This window comes from Fusarium sambucinum, chromosome III, assembly GCF_050947815.1.
Source record: "Fusarium sambucinum isolate potato_lamoka chromosome III, whole genome shotgun sequence".
Taxonomy (NCBI): domain Eukaryota; kingdom Fungi; phylum Ascomycota; class Sordariomycetes; order Hypocreales; family Nectriaceae; genus Fusarium; species Fusarium sambucinum.
The window spans coordinates 1,176,143-1,190,918 of record NC_139292.1 but is presented as its reverse complement, the minus strand read 5'-3'; the positions used below and the strand labels follow the sequence as shown (position 1 = coordinate 1,190,918).

The following is a 14,776-nucleotide window of genomic DNA, read 5'->3' as shown; positions in this document are numbered from 1 at the left end:
CCCCATCTTTTCTACAATTGGAGGACAATGATAATGAGGAGATGTTGGTTGGGGATTTGAGTCTTGCTGACCGGAAGTAATAATGCACAGGATATATGATATCAAAATGGCTGTTTGTTTGTCTCTGTTAGTAATGATGTGCTGTTGCATCGCATTAAAAGTGGCTGATATGCAGATGCAAGTGATATGCATGTTGAATGAATACTTCAGTACTTGGTAGAGACTTTCCATGAGAATTAGAAAAGTCGGCCACTTAAAGTGTAAGAGATAAGATTAGTGAGCCATTTTACGCTATTCAAATTATTGTATTTATTTATACTATAAAGTTTAGGGATCATTCCTTTCTGCTGCCTCTACTAGGAGAACCCTCCGTCTTTAGTACTTGGCCCGGCAGTCTTTGCACTGAGACACAACTTGCTTGTATCAACGCACCGAGGCACACGAGTACTGGCAGCATGAGCTCCAGCGAGAAAACAACAAGCGCAAGCTCAATAAAAACAAAGACAACCTAAAAGTACTTGCTTAACAAGTGATCAGTGTATGGCCTTTGTGCCAGTGTTTCGACATATATCTACCCTATGCTTCGTCCTTAGCATCGTCTTGTAAGTGACAACTTAGGCACATGTATTTCCGTCGCAGTGGCTCGTCGTCAACTCCGTGTCCACTTGAATCATAACATGTTTCTAGGGAGCCAGATATGACATGGACCACGAAGTACGAAATGTGCTGGCCGCTGGATACCCTACCAGCTGCCTTAAGGGCACACATGTCTATGGCTACAATACAGACACCTACTTCCAAAGAGTACAATAGAGCAACCAGTTATAGAAATAAACAGAATAAGAAGTCTCGTCTAAATAGCATAACTTTATCTACTAACTTCGCCCCTTATGCTCCTGCCAATTTGTCCAATATCGTACAGTTCTTAGAGACCAAGACCTCCAATCTTACCGCCTTCTGGATCAAGTCGTATTATGACATATTTGTAATTCTGCCGCCTCGTGCCCCTCATCCCCGCTACCGGTCCCGCCGTTACACGAGGTTGACAAGGGAAAGGGTCCTCCTCAGATCGGAGGGTTGCATCATTGGGTGCTGGCCCGACCTTTTTTTATGTCCATTTCGCAAAGAGGCATATTCTACTTATTCCTGATTCTTTTTTTATTTTTCTCACAAACAACCTCCACATACTTGACGTTACACAACTTGCCCAGAATGGCTCCTCTTCGTCTCGCTATCCTCGAAGCCGACACGCCTCAGCCGCAAACTCGCGATCGTTACGGCGGCTACACAGGTGTCTTTACCGCACTCCTAGAAGCAGCGGCTAAGCCTCAAAAGCTTACCGACCTCGTCACCATCAAGGGCTACGACATCGTCAACGAGCTGCACTCCTACCCCTCGCTCGACGACATCGATGCGATCCTTATCACTGGTTCCCGACACACGGCATTCGACAACGACCCTTGGATCTTGAAGTTGGTTGAGTACACAAAAAAAGCTATTGCTTCGAATCGAGTGCGCGTCGTGGGTGTCTGCTTCGGTCATCAGATTGTTGGCCGGGCTGAGGGCGCCAAGTGCGGCAGAAGCAACAACGGGTGGGAAGTTGCTGTCACGGAAGTTGACCTGACAGCCAAGGGTAAAGAAGTATTTGGGTTGGACAAGATGGTAAGTTTGAGCCTGCACCGTTACTCGTACGACAATGGCTAACTTTGTTTCACAGCGCATCCACCAGATGCATCGCGATATTGTCGACGCATTCCCCAAGAACTCTATTGCTCTGGGCTCCAACGAGATTTGCGAAGTCCAAGGATTCTACTCGCCCGGAAAGTACATCACAGTACAAGGACACCCCGAGTTCAACGAGGAGATTATTTCTGAAATTCTCTTCAACCGTCACACCGTTGGCATTTTCACGGACGAAGTATATAACGATGCCATGAAGCGTGCGCCTCTACCTCATGATGGAGTTGCCATTGCCAAGGCTTTCCTCAAGTTCTGGCGAGAGGGATGATTTGAGGGAAAATTTCAAGTGTATGATTTAGTAAAGAGGAGGAGCGTTCGAATTACATAGAACGATGTACACGATGCACGAATCTGTCTTGGTAGACTAATGAGAGAAACGACTTTAGACTTTTTTGATAGGAATACCCTCACGTCTGCTTGTACTTTGATCTAGTGTATTTGGTATAAATAACCTTTTGTCATAACGCCTACCAATGCATAACGCCTGTCGTAGAAAATCACCAGGACCATAGTTGTAACCCGGGGTATCATCCTCCATGCCTTTTGTAACGCCATATGCCACAACCCTCATATCAATCATCTCTATCCCACCAGTCGGGAGCAGCCCTAGTTGCCCTACGATCTTGGACAGCTTGACGTTCCATCTCCCACTCGGCTTGTTCTTGTTCTCGCCTTTGCTTGGCGAATTTCGAGTCGAGTGTCATTTCCTCCCTCGTGCGTCCTACTCTCGCTCCCACATCGGGCGCTTCCTGTCTTTTCTTCCAAAACTGTAGATTGAAACGCTTAAAGATTTGGCTGTACCCTTGACTATGTTTCCAAGGCTTTTCCTTTAGGCAAAAGACCAAAGAATCGGCCAAGCCATGAAAACAAAGAAAGACGATGCTGGCTAGTCTCATGCCATAAGGTGCTCCTTTACCATATCCTGTAAGTTGGACAATAAATGGTAGGATCCAGATGACAACATAAACTATAGGGTATATAAAAAGCAATCGGAGTTGTCGCAAAATCTTCTCGCGTGTCTTGACAGTGCCGGGTGCGTTGATGTCGCTCTGGGTTAGAACAAGGTTGTTCTCTGCGCTCTGCGGACGCATCGTTTTGTGGTTAAGTATAGTAAATAGGTTGGGGATAGATGGTGGAGATCCAACAGTAGAACGATATGAAGACTTTCGTGTCACTAATGACGGTCTTGTTACTGGTGGTTGATTTTGATGGTCAGGTTTCGTGTAAATGGCTGTAGGTGTAATCAAATCATCAGAATCCCATCGTGTAGTTCCGGTAGAATTTTGAGAATCGACTTCTGCTTGCTCTGACTGAGAGGCCAAATCAGTGCCGTGGTTAGCCATCCACATCTGCGCTGAGCCCCGACGAGCCAGTCGCGCCGAGTGAAGCTTGGAATGTGTGCTTGCAGGCATGTCCAGATGAAACGAGTTAAGTGTAGATAAAGAGGGCCTGGCAGGGTCTTCGGCAATGGTGAGCGAATTCCGTTGTGAAGTGTTGGATGATGGGATCAACCCGTGATATTTAATTGTTGGCGTCGGAGGAGCAGCTGCTACTGGCTGTTGCATTGGTTCCAGGCTATCAAAACCGGACATTTTAGAGAGTGTGTTTCTTGAACTCTCGTTTCCCGCACCAAACTGACTCATCAGTACCCGGACGTAAACGTATACACCTATGCATAGAAAAAGGATGATTGCAAAGGCGAGGTAACGAGGAATCCAAGAAAGGGCAAGTCGTTTCCACATGGGGTTGAATGGGAGATAACAGAATTGACCTGTGTTGACGTAGCCAGGACCTTCAATAAAGGCCAGTGAAGCCATCACGACGGGGAGGATGGCGGCGACAGCGTAGGCAGTCTTTCGGTATGGGTACAGGCCCTGCTCCCCACGAAAGATGAACAATGCAGTATGGGCTGAGATAAGAGCGACAGAAACATCGGATGCCTCTATACTTAGGGCAAGAAAAAAACCGCTAACTTGGCAAAATGTTTCGTTTGTTTCGATTTTGCCGGCAACGAGTTCGACAGCTGGAAACAGAAGTAGCCAGAAGGATTTAAACATGTCGCTGTAGATGAGCAGCATAATAAGGCTTCAAATGTTAGAAACAGACGGCCAATTATTTGGTGGCACTCACTCATGTCGAAAACTTCTTCTCATACGAAAGAACCAGAAAGAAGTAACTATTGTTGCGAGGATACTGGCGGATGCAACAACAAGTGTCGCAACATGTATCGCATATGTTTGATCTGGAGTAAGCTGAGCCATGGTGAAATGTTTTACTCGTCGTGGCTCGAGAGCCTGCAATGAGGTTGTCCATGGTGAAGTTGAAAAGCCTGGGGCTTCGCCTTGAAGCCAGGGAGGCATGGTGGAGATGATGATGATATGTATGTGGGTGGATGTTAAGACGGTCGGTCCGGTATTCGCGGGTTAGGTACGTAATACTTGGGATGGAGGTGATGCTGGTCACTAGCGTTGTAGACCTGTCGATATCTTGGCGTCGGAATTATATTATAATAATATACAAGGGCGACTGATGTGACTGGTAGACACCAACATTGCGGAGTTTGATTCGAGGTTGAACCTGGAAATCGATATCCTGCTTGGAACAGGGATGATTCGAGGGACCAGGTCTTTAAGACTTGAATGTCCTCAAAACCATATCTATTAACCGAAACCTTAAGGACCCCGAAGCGAAGAGAATGACGGCGGTTAATATTTGTTAGTTTCTTCCGCTTTGGATGACAGGTTGAATCCTTTGTCTGGTGTCAGCCTCTACGAATTTGACTTTGATCTTCGTTCCTGCCGTTTCTTAGGAAAACCAATTCCGCCCACTTTGGTTGGAAGGAAAGAACAGCACAGATATGTCCGGAGACGGAAAGGTGAAACTTTAGGAAGGTCAAGCGCATTGAGTAAACGGCAAGACCCAGCTTGTATTTGCTTTTGAACATCGTAAAGCTTCCACTAACAACAAACAACAACAAATTCGACCTCCAATACAGAGTACATCCGGGCGCTTTCTTTTGACAAGGTCTCGACTCGAAACAATCTTGCTTGTGAACATCAACCTATCCAATATCCTGGCTCCCAAGGGAGAAACGGGAGAAAACAGAGACACGGGATGTCAACAGAGACAGTGACTGGACAATGACGATTTCTCACCCATTCCACTCCAATGAGAACCATTTCACCGACATACCTATTGAGCGGAGACAAGAAGCGAACAGAAACGTGACCGATGATATTTTGTCCACACCGCAACAATTTCTCTCCAAATCCAACCAAGTGACAACTCAACTCAAACGCCCTGGGCTGTCCACCCGTAAGGGTAAAAACCAGGGCACACACTGCACACACTCAGGGCGAAGCGAAACCATTGAATCTTTCCGCGTGCCACGTCCGTCGAGGCGCCGCCCCAAGCCTACTTTAGCTAACCCCATTTCACAACTACATTGGCCGAGACATGACAATTTTCCGTCGCAAGCGAGACACACTCCTTTGCGGCCAATTGAAAGAGGTACAATCTACACCGTCTGCCGAATCGTAGGAAATAGAGGGGTGGGTGTCGGCATTCAAATTGACCCAACAAATCTCGACGAATATGCATGTCACTATGGATGCAGTGGCAGCGGGATGGCAAGCAAGTCAAAGTCTGTTTTGGTTCCTGAATTCTCTCTGATTTGAAGGTTAACGAAAAGATGGATTGCAATAAATCGCTACAACGTGAGCAATCGTTGCGATAGGCTGCCCAACATCCTTGGCCAGCTCAGCTCGTCCACAACCCCGATTCTATTCATCGCCTAGATCGCCAATCGTGTCTCCGCATTTTCCAGCGATCGCTGCAGGGTTCTTGGCCATTGTCCTCACCAACGAAACCTCAGCCGGATATGCTGATCTTGGCATGTTTGTAACAAACAAACACCATGGTCTTTGCTCTTTTCCGCATATGCTCTTGTTCCTGCCTGTAACCGGAGACGAACTTGCAAACGACCAACAGAGATTTTTTTGCCTTCCGATTACCTATGCCAAGAACTGAGTCGCGGGTTCCTGAATGTCCAAGACATGATTCAAGATTATCGACTCCACCACCGAAGCTCTATTTGGAGCCAACAAAATTTGAGAAAACCCTTTCTCGACCATCACCGTCCCAGAAGGACCGAACTACCGGTTGCCACGAGGCTGGCTCTAAAAACATGACGCCGTCCCTTTTACTATAGCCTTTCTCCATTTTTACAACACTAAAATCCACATCGCTTGCATTGCGGCTCTTATGAACGGAGAAGCCGGTCCTTGCGAGTCGGTACCATTGAACGGGTCTCTCAAATTATCATCACCGGGAAACGAAATTCGAGAAACCCTCCAAGAATCTATTCTAGATTTCACTTGGATGAACCTGTATCCATTTCTGACCCCAATCTTCCAGACGGGGTATTCATTGACCGACGCTACGCAGTGCATTCCTGTCACGTCTTGGCTTTTCGCCCAACTCGGCAGGGTCCTACGAACGCTTTTTGTCATTCCGAGGAGTTTGATGTGCTAGTGGGTATTAGAAAAGTTGGGTTTTAGAGTGCAAAATGAGTGGCCTGATCTAAGTGAGCTAGACTGATAATTCTATCTTATGCTTCCAGCCCAAGGCCTTGCTACACGAGAATCAAGCATTTCTGCCAACGTCGCAGAGGTTACTACTCCAAAGAGTTTGCAGATCAATTTGTGATTAGTATCGTCGTGATGTTTGAATGGAGCAGAAAAGTTCCGTTCCGATGCTTCCATGACGGCACCATCGATCGCATTATGATGTCTGGCTATTATTGCGTCAAGTGTTGTCGATCCCAGATCTGCGAGGCTATGACACCTGATTCTGAGCGCTCTATGATAACAGTTGGTAGAAAGGAACGCAATACCCAATCCACGACAAACCTTACACGATGTCAATCAAAGATCCCGACAATCTCTATTCTTTACTTCTTTGGGTTGAGCCGTCGGTATGTGTCATTGCGGAACCGTGACAGAATGCGGACTTTTGGTACGGAACATTGGCCTGATCAGTTGAACGCTTGTCCACGTGCGCAAGCAGTCATTTGTGAGTCTAGATTCCGACCACGTTCGAGAACAAGAACTAGAACTTCTCCTCATGAAATGTCGGGCCTTTGTCGGCATATCGCTCTCCGACATGTCTGGTTGAAGAACTTCTTTGTACAGATACAGTGCCAAGAAGGATGATTATGCCAGAACTTGAACCAACAGATCTATTGTTTCTCAGATGGGGTTTGGTCTTTCGGAGATTAACGCTATTGTTGGTGGATTCACTTCTACTATTCCTGGTCCGGGATTTCGGGAGGATGTTGTCTTGATAACCGGGAATTCGGGTCAATACGTACCACGGACCAACAGAGACAAGTTTGGTGATGGTTGTGTGTTGGCTCATGAATGTCATCAACGTGAGTTGAGCGAAATTAGTATTCTGTGGAGGCCAAGTTTGTTGTCGCTGTGCCATTGTTGGGTGTCAGTTATGCTTCGCACTCGAACAATACAAGATCAGTGGTATGATTGTTCGTATTACATATTCATTTCTTTCATGAACTAGACACCTAGATAAAGATCCAAGATAACTCCAAATAATCCTCTCTAATACAAGCAGCAACTCCAGACCCGTCTAAATACTCCTTCCAAGTGTCCTTGGTCTAATAAAAATGAGAAAAATGAGAGAACGAATTCCATTAATAGCCTCATGCATGGCTCTTCTTTTCATGAGCACCCGTAATCGTGATTACCCTCAAAAGTACGCTGACTTGATTCTGCTTGAAAGGGTCCGCTCAGGCATTGATTGGGACCGGGTTGACTGTCACTTCCTCGTACAGTCGAACCTAGCACCTGAGTCTGAAAGTCTCACACCCCCGCTAGAATCAGTACCGATCTTAGAAGTGTCGCTGCTTCTATCAGACGCATAACCGTTCGTCACTCTCATCTGCCCGATTGTATAAGACAAGGAATCGTGCGGTGACCCAGTGTCGTTCTGGATATTGGAGTTGGCTGAAGGTGAAGGCGCTGTTCTAACAGGATAAACAGGAACAGGACTTCCTTCAAGTTCATAACTGGGGCGAGAATCGGGATTTCTGTTTGGAGTGATACCTAGGAGTCCTGAGGGATCCGGGAATGCTGGTAGCGCATCATCGTTTCTGGGTGATGGACTCCTGGATGGCATGGCGGGAGGTGGGGGTTGAAGGTATCCGTTTTGTTGAACTGCTTCAGGCTTCTTCTTCTCCCAACTCGCAACGAATGGATGATTGGACCTGTCATGACGGAATGTGTTGGGTTGAGACTTCTGTACTTGGCAATGCTTGCTTTGATCCAGAGTCTGAATTGCCTTGCTTCCAACTCCCTGTCCCTGTTGTACCAGCACCAGCCCTCCATCTTTGGACGTATCCGACTTTTCATCATCGTCTTTCTCTTTGATTTTGCGACTTTGGTGTTTCCAAACCTTCCATATAGCTGCGATGACAAGGAATACGACTGTGATCACGATCCCTGCTAAGCCGCCCTTGCTCACGCAAATATCGTTATTGGAATGATCGTGGCTCTCCTGACTAGGAGCCGCTGGTTCCACAGAAGAAGTGTCCGCTTCGGAAATCGGGTCCAGGGTGTATGAAGTCAGAAAGCTTGAGACGACGGCAGTTGTGATTGCGGTAGCTAAACTGACACTCGTACTCGTGACGGGATCCGAGCTAGGACTGGACGTAGAACTGATCTCAGGAGGATATCGATAGTCGTAACCAAGAAATACTTCTGCATTTTTGGAGTTGTCGCTCAACTTTGCTGCTCGCAACGCCCTGCCTGGACACCCACCAGAACAAGGATCCACGGCACAACATCCGATGAAAGAAGACGTAGACCAGGAACAAGAATGCCAAGCAACATCGACATTGTCGTTGGTGCAAGCTTGAGATGGGATGTACTCCTCATAAGCTTTGTCGAAGGTTGCCGCGTAGAGATGCTGGTCAGGACAGAGGCCCTTTCTGGCTCCGCAGGGGTTGATACCACAACATCCGATGAAGCGGTTGGGGTCGTTTTTGCAGACGTGAAAGGTACTGCCGTAGGGACATTCAAGGCCTAAGTCTTGGATGGGGTCGTTGTCGCGCATGGTTGAGGCTGAAGTCTTGTTTCAGTTGACGACAAGACTCAGGGCCTGCAAGAGGGTTATCACGAAAGAAGATGTAGGAGTAGCCTGAAACAGGATCGTTGTAGATAATTTATATCGTCTCTTGGAACCTTTCTGAGCTGATGTCTTTGTTCATACAGGCTGCCATATCGCTATGGGCTGGCCGATTAACATTATACCAATGTATGCATATCATAACAATGCATTCAAATATCATATGCACTTTTACAAAGGTTACATTGTCGTATAGTACTATCTTCACGTGGCGCTCCAAAGACCCTTTGTATATCCTTGCAGCAAGACACAAGAGCCTGCGGAACTAGCTCAATACATAGCATAAGTGAAAGGGCACATATAAAGAATGATCTCCAGATATGAGAAATGACAAAATAAGAGAAAGCGAATATTTGGCACACGAAGGTTGAGTTTAGTCACATATATACGCTCTGATCATTGTTGTTCGCACAAGGGATGGGGGACGGGGGGGCGAGGACTAACTCTAGAACTGGGCCGTAGAAGAAAAGATCTTTCATAAGACCGCTGGCATCAGGCCTTACCTACAATACTGGCCAACCTGAACTGCTGCTCTTTATAAAGGCCAGTAACTTTACATTATTTTGAACTATTTTCATGACACCTAGACGTCCCGAGTCACTGCCTCATGATGCACTCTCAGGGACATTTATTCACTGTCGAGAGGACTCAACTGATTCACAGTCGACCTATTGAGAAGAAGCTATGCATAAGCGAGCGTGGGGAGAGGGGAAAGGGGCGGCGGCGACGGCCTTTTCTTCTTCCTACGCTCGACGAACCCCCCTCGCATGTTATACTAAACATCAATCACGAACATCACTCAATCACTGTGTTCATTTATAATGCCCTGGCGGCACGATAGATATCACCAGTCGTCTGCCACTCCCAGTCTCATGGCCCTCTTCTGTTAGGTTCTGAGATTCGAAAGGTCGGCCTGCGCTGACGACGTCGTCGTCTTTGTTTTCGTTGTTGTTGTGTTTGTTGCAGTTGTTGTTGGTGTTGCTGTTGGTTACATCTAGAAGGCCTTTCACCGGGCCCAAGAGCTGCATTTCTTCTGCATCCTATACAGCCGCACCCCCTCCCGCCCCATGGACGCTCCAGTGTCGCAGCCCACCGACGCCGGTGCTCTGGTCCTGAATCGAGGTCCAGGAAAGGCTGGACGTAGGGGAGGGACGCGAACGAGTACGACTGGTGATTGGCGAAGCCGCCGTCGAGTTGTATATAAGCATCGACGAAGGGCCCGCCTGAAGGAGAATGCACACTGTTTCCATATTCACAAGGCATAATCATGGATGACATCCTCAATGAAGAAGAATTAAGAGAGGATTCTTGTCCAAGGGAGGATTCCTGTCGACCGGAGTAGCCTCTGGCTGTGCTGGGAGATGAAGTCTGCTCTGGAAGGGCGGGCAGCCACTCATCATCAACCCTTGCCACCATCATGTTGGATCCGTAGAGGAGAGGCCTGTTGGGATGTAAAAAAGGATACCGAATTCTTCATTTCGCCCCGTAGCACAACAAGTAATTTCATACATAGCATAGACATTCCAGAATAATTTTCTTTTATTTCATTGAACAGTGCATTCGAAGACACTATTCCCACATTTATTATTCCAGACCTTCATACTGCCGCTTGTCCACGACTTCAGTGTATAAACTCAAAGATACACAAACTTTGATAAGAATTGAATCGAGTGACTGGACAACTAGAAACTATATTCAATAGAAGCGAAAACTCAATAGCAAAGAACACTTGTTCTCCTCTGCCTTCTTTCCCCTCTCTTTAATCTCTTACAAACACACAAAGCTGGAGCCTGGAACAGCATCATATCTCTCAAACAACCACACAAACAAACACTCTTCAACAAAGCATCCAAGATGGGCAATTGTCTCTGCAGATCTTCCGAAGAGGAAGAATTAAAGCACACAGTTTTTCCTCATCACGACAAGACAATGTATGTCTACCAATTCCCAACATTTTTAACAAACTGCTTACAATGTCTAGTTCGGATGGAAGGGGGTTCGTTCACCCTGCTCCTCCTCCAACTCAGGAGTCACTTGTCACGGTGATTAGGCAGGATGATGAGATTACACCGGTTGAGATTGTTGAGCCTGTTGTGCCTACAAAGGTGCATGCCTAGGGTGTTGTCCGAAGCGCATGGGAGTGATGCTGAAGGAGAACGGATTGGAAGAGGTATGATAGTTGACGACTACAATCGATGGTGACGCTAATATTCACAAGGCTAGATGATTCGAAGGGATTGGCTTTGTCCACGACGTTATACTGGCTCAAACAATATAGAATAAAATTCTAGGCTTCAATCCATCTAATATTACAACTCTCATATACAAACACTATTCAATCACAATATCCTCTCCTAGCCGACGTAGAGGTAATTCCTCCACCAATTTCTCCAACCGTCCGCATCTCTTGACCACATCTTTTGCCTCTTCAGGAAATCCCATCCTCATCCTTCCCACTCTCTCCCACACAACCCGTCCTTCTCGTTCCATCCTCTCCACGACGAGAAGCATCACGAGCGCCTCTTCCACAAACCACAGCACAGTCATCTGTTCACCCCTGGCATGCCTCTCAATGTACTCCCTCATCGATACCGCTCCGCGACTCATCCGTACGTCGACGCTGACACGGTTAAAGATCCATCCATCGGGGTGGGATCGCGCTTTAACACGATCTAGCACAAAAGGATTGGGCACGTGAATTCCGTAGGGTCGGATATGCACGTTAGGTGGGGAAGGGGGCATGCCTGTCACCGCTGTTGAAGCGCCAAAGTCATACGCCACGCTTCCATCGCGGTTAACGAGAACAATGTTGGGAGAATATGTCCAGCGTATAGAATTGGGGTCGTTGCGTGACACGTGAGTGGCGGTGACGTAGTGATGGTGGTTGTACTTGCGCTGAATAACTTTGCTGTCTGGATCGACGACAGTGATGGATGAGTACATATCGACAGGTCCTTTCCAGCCAGCCCAAGTCCAGCTGGGCATGTGTGAACGCCGTGTCGCTATGACACCATCTTTCTGATGCCAGAAACATGTCGATAGGGCAAAGATGTCGCGTGTGCGCGGGAGTCCTACAACTGCAGGCCCTTGATCCAGCTGTGGTGCCCAGAGAGGAACGCCCAAAATATTGAACATTTTCCCATGTCCAATGGTGGTTTCCAGACGTCTCAGAATACCCAGAAAAGCATTCAGCGAATCGTGGTCGTAGGTTAAATCTCGTCGCGTGTAGTTTCCAATATGCTGATCAGCCTCTCGGAAAATACTCAATGTACTTGGGTCTTCAATCTTGCCGGGAAGTCTCTTCCAGCGCTCCCAACTCCCGTCGACAAAAGATACGCCGTTGAACAGACCAGGTCTCATAAAGTCAAACATGCGCTGCTGTTCCATATCGTGGTAAAATTCGAGCGGCAGGATGAGCGATTCGGGACAGCACATGCCCTCGCATTCCCAGTACATTTGGTGATCTGTAAAAATCAGGCGACGTCGGGCAAGAAGTCCTTCTTGGTAAGTCCAGCCTCGTTGGTACCACTTTGAGTCTTTGATGGCTATCCTTGGATCTGGAAGACTCGATACAAGCGTGATGTTGGAATTGACGAATTCGTACTTGGGCTGTGTTGCTCGCGTTCTTGAGCCTACACCAGGTAAACCATAGTCGGCGTCCTCACCACACGCTGCAACAATGGCCAAAATTGCACCCTCAAAGATTTCGTCCATCCTTGTAATCTGCTGCGTCCGTTCGGCTGGTTGTAGTTGCTCCATACACAAACGATCAACCCAGAGGTATCTGATGCCAAGATCTTTGGACGCAATGACAGCATCCCATACAACCTTGGGCCAAGTCTCTGTCTGTTTGTTTCCCCATACATAACTCAATGCCGCATATCGCTCCTGAATGGACGCAGAGACAACCTGCGGGGGGTTCTTTGCACAGTCCACAAGCTTGAATCCTGGCATCTCGCGAGTAATTGGTCGTCGTCCACATCGTCCTTGGTGGTAGAATTCGCAAAACCGTAGCCATTCCTGTCCAATGCCCATATCAATCACATCCTCCAGCTCGCGACCCCAAATACCCCGCTTTTGCCACCCATTATTCTCGGACATGGAGTTTGCTCGCGAATGCCTCCCCTCTGACCTTGCACTGAGAAGATCATTCGCAGGCGCTGCATCAGGCAACGTTCTATAAAGCATACCCGAACCCCGAAACCAGTCAGCGCGTACATCCCAGCTCAAAGCGCCATCGCCGCTCTTTTTGGGCACAACTCCCAGGAATGCCGGACTCACGCCCTTCATCTTATTTTTGGATGCGTGGCCTTGTTCAAACATGGTGTTGTCGTCAATGAGATAATTTGTGTCTCTGCTGGAAAAGCCAGAGAGATATAGGTCTCCTTCACCCTCGCTGGGAATGTGGACTGAGAGGAATAGCTTGCAGAGAGGACATTTTGTGATGAAGCGGTTTTCTTCAAGGTCCTTTAGTCGCCCTAGAGAATGCTCCTTGTTTTCGAAAGTGTCTGCAGAAGTAGGATTTAGAGCTCTTGTAAAAAAGTCATCCATGGTATCGAATGTAGAGTCAATGTCGGCAGCCCAACCAGCACATGCAGTGCATAGATTCGGATCTTGAGGTTGACCTCCTGATCTATCAGAATGAGCAGAAGGACTGCGACTCTTGCGACCCCAGCTGATGCGGCGTATGAGCGAAGCTCTCCTAGGTTCACGAACATCATCATCCGGAGGGGGATCCACAGTTAGATGTTGCATCATGTTCTTGAGAGGGTTTCGCGACCGACGCCTCTCTACGCCGCCCGGAGAGACGGGCGGCGTGATGGTTGGAGTCCCAGGATCTAATGTCTCTGGCATTGTGGTTGAGATATCAACAAGTCGTTGACCGTTCAAGCTCCGTGATTATCGGGGGATAACCGGTGTCTAACAACCCCCGTTTCGGCTCCTGGAATCCGGTTCTCCACTCTTAAACTTGGCGCGCGCCTGAAATTGATTGATTGATTGATGAGATGGGGCTCTTTTTTTCTTATCCCAGTTCCACCGCTAAAAAAAAACAGTAGTAAAGCGGTACTGGCAGGGATTCTATTATTAGTGGCGTCAACTTGAATGAATATAGGGGAAATGTTGAGGAGAAGTTGAAGTTGAAAAGAGCAGAAAAGAGGAGAAGAGGGTATTGATGTAGAGATCAAAGAGTTTATGAGTTGATTTTGAGGAGGAAGGCTTAGACTTTTGATGCCTATAAAAAGAAAAAGAGCCGCCAATTCTTGAAATAAAACGGGTATTTCCAGAAGGAAGGAACAACACAACTGCAAACGCGGCGCAGGCTGGCTCGTGAGGCGGGGCTCTAAAAGGCCAAGATTTGGGGGCCAACAAAGAGAATAATGGTAAAAGAAAACGAAGAAAAGGAGGAAAAGACGGTTTCTAAATAGAAGATGGTGAGTATAACTCTCTCTCAATTGATTTATATCAGAAGAGATGAAAAAAAGAGCGAAATTCCATCCGAGATGACGACGACAAGGGGTTTCCACTCGCCAACTGAGACAAGGGTCAATAGTTGGTTCTCTACAAAGATATTAATATAGGGACACTATATTTTGTAAAATTGAATTGATGGGATTACTGGGCACGAGGCTGACGGGACACTGCCTCATTTGAGGGGTATCTGGCATCAGAGCCTGATTCTACCAACAGCTTTATATTAAGTGAGAGAGGGGAATACAAAGTCACTGATAATTGTGTGATTCAAAAGACGTTGTTGTCTTGTATTACTTTACGCATGACGTAGTTGTATCATTTAACCGTGAAACATGTTCATCACAACCAGCACTTCTCGTAG

The 14,776-nt window shown here is 47.2% G+C and overlaps 5 protein-coding genes across 5 annotated transcripts; 2 read left to right on the top strand and 3 right to left on the bottom strand.

The window, feature by feature from the left end:
- Positions 1-1,212: 1,212 nt before the first annotated feature.
- Positions 1,213-2,008, top strand: FSST1_010593 (class I glutamine amidotransferase-like protein; the record flags this gene model as incomplete). Its single annotated transcript, XM_083233641.1, has 2 exons — positions 1,213-1,662; positions 1,718-2,008. The coding sequence occupies 2 exons, from the start codon at positions 1,213-1,215 to the stop codon at positions 2,006-2,008; spliced, it is 741 nt and encodes a 246-aa protein (XP_083080289.1).
- A 304-nt stretch (positions 2,009-2,312) lies between these two features.
- Positions 2,313-4,100, bottom strand: FSST1_010592 (G protein-coupled glucose receptor regulating Gpa2-domain-containing protein; the record flags this gene model as incomplete). The annotated part of the gene is made up of 2 exons (XM_083233640.1): positions 2,313-3,825; positions 3,871-4,100. The coding sequence occupies 2 exons, from the start codon at positions 4,098-4,100 to the stop codon at positions 2,313-2,315; spliced, it is 1,743 nt and encodes a 580-aa protein (XP_083080288.1).
- Positions 4,101-7,575: 3,475 nt separating this feature from the next.
- Positions 7,576-8,871, bottom strand: FSST1_010591 (uncharacterized protein; the record flags this gene model as incomplete). The annotated part of the gene is made up of 1 exon (XM_083233638.1): positions 7,576-8,871. The coding sequence occupies one exon, from the start codon at positions 8,869-8,871 to the stop codon at positions 7,576-7,578; it is 1,296 nt and encodes a 431-aa protein (XP_083080287.1).
- A 1,926-nt stretch (positions 8,872-10,797) lies between these two features.
- Positions 10,798-11,060, top strand: FSST1_010590 (uncharacterized protein; the record flags this gene model as incomplete). The annotated part of the gene is made up of 2 exons (XM_083233637.1): positions 10,798-10,874; positions 10,925-11,060. The coding sequence occupies 2 exons, from the start codon at positions 10,798-10,800 to the stop codon at positions 11,058-11,060; spliced, it is 213 nt and encodes a 70-aa protein (XP_083080286.1).
- Positions 11,061-11,274: 214 nt separating this feature from the next.
- Positions 11,275-13,797, bottom strand: FSST1_010589 (heterokaryon incompatibility protein-domain-containing protein; the record flags this gene model as incomplete). The annotated part of the gene is made up of 1 exon (XM_083233636.1): positions 11,275-13,797. The coding sequence occupies one exon, from the start codon at positions 13,795-13,797 to the stop codon at positions 11,275-11,277; it is 2,523 nt and encodes an 840-aa protein (XP_083080285.1).
- Positions 13,798-14,776: the final 979 nt, after the last annotated feature.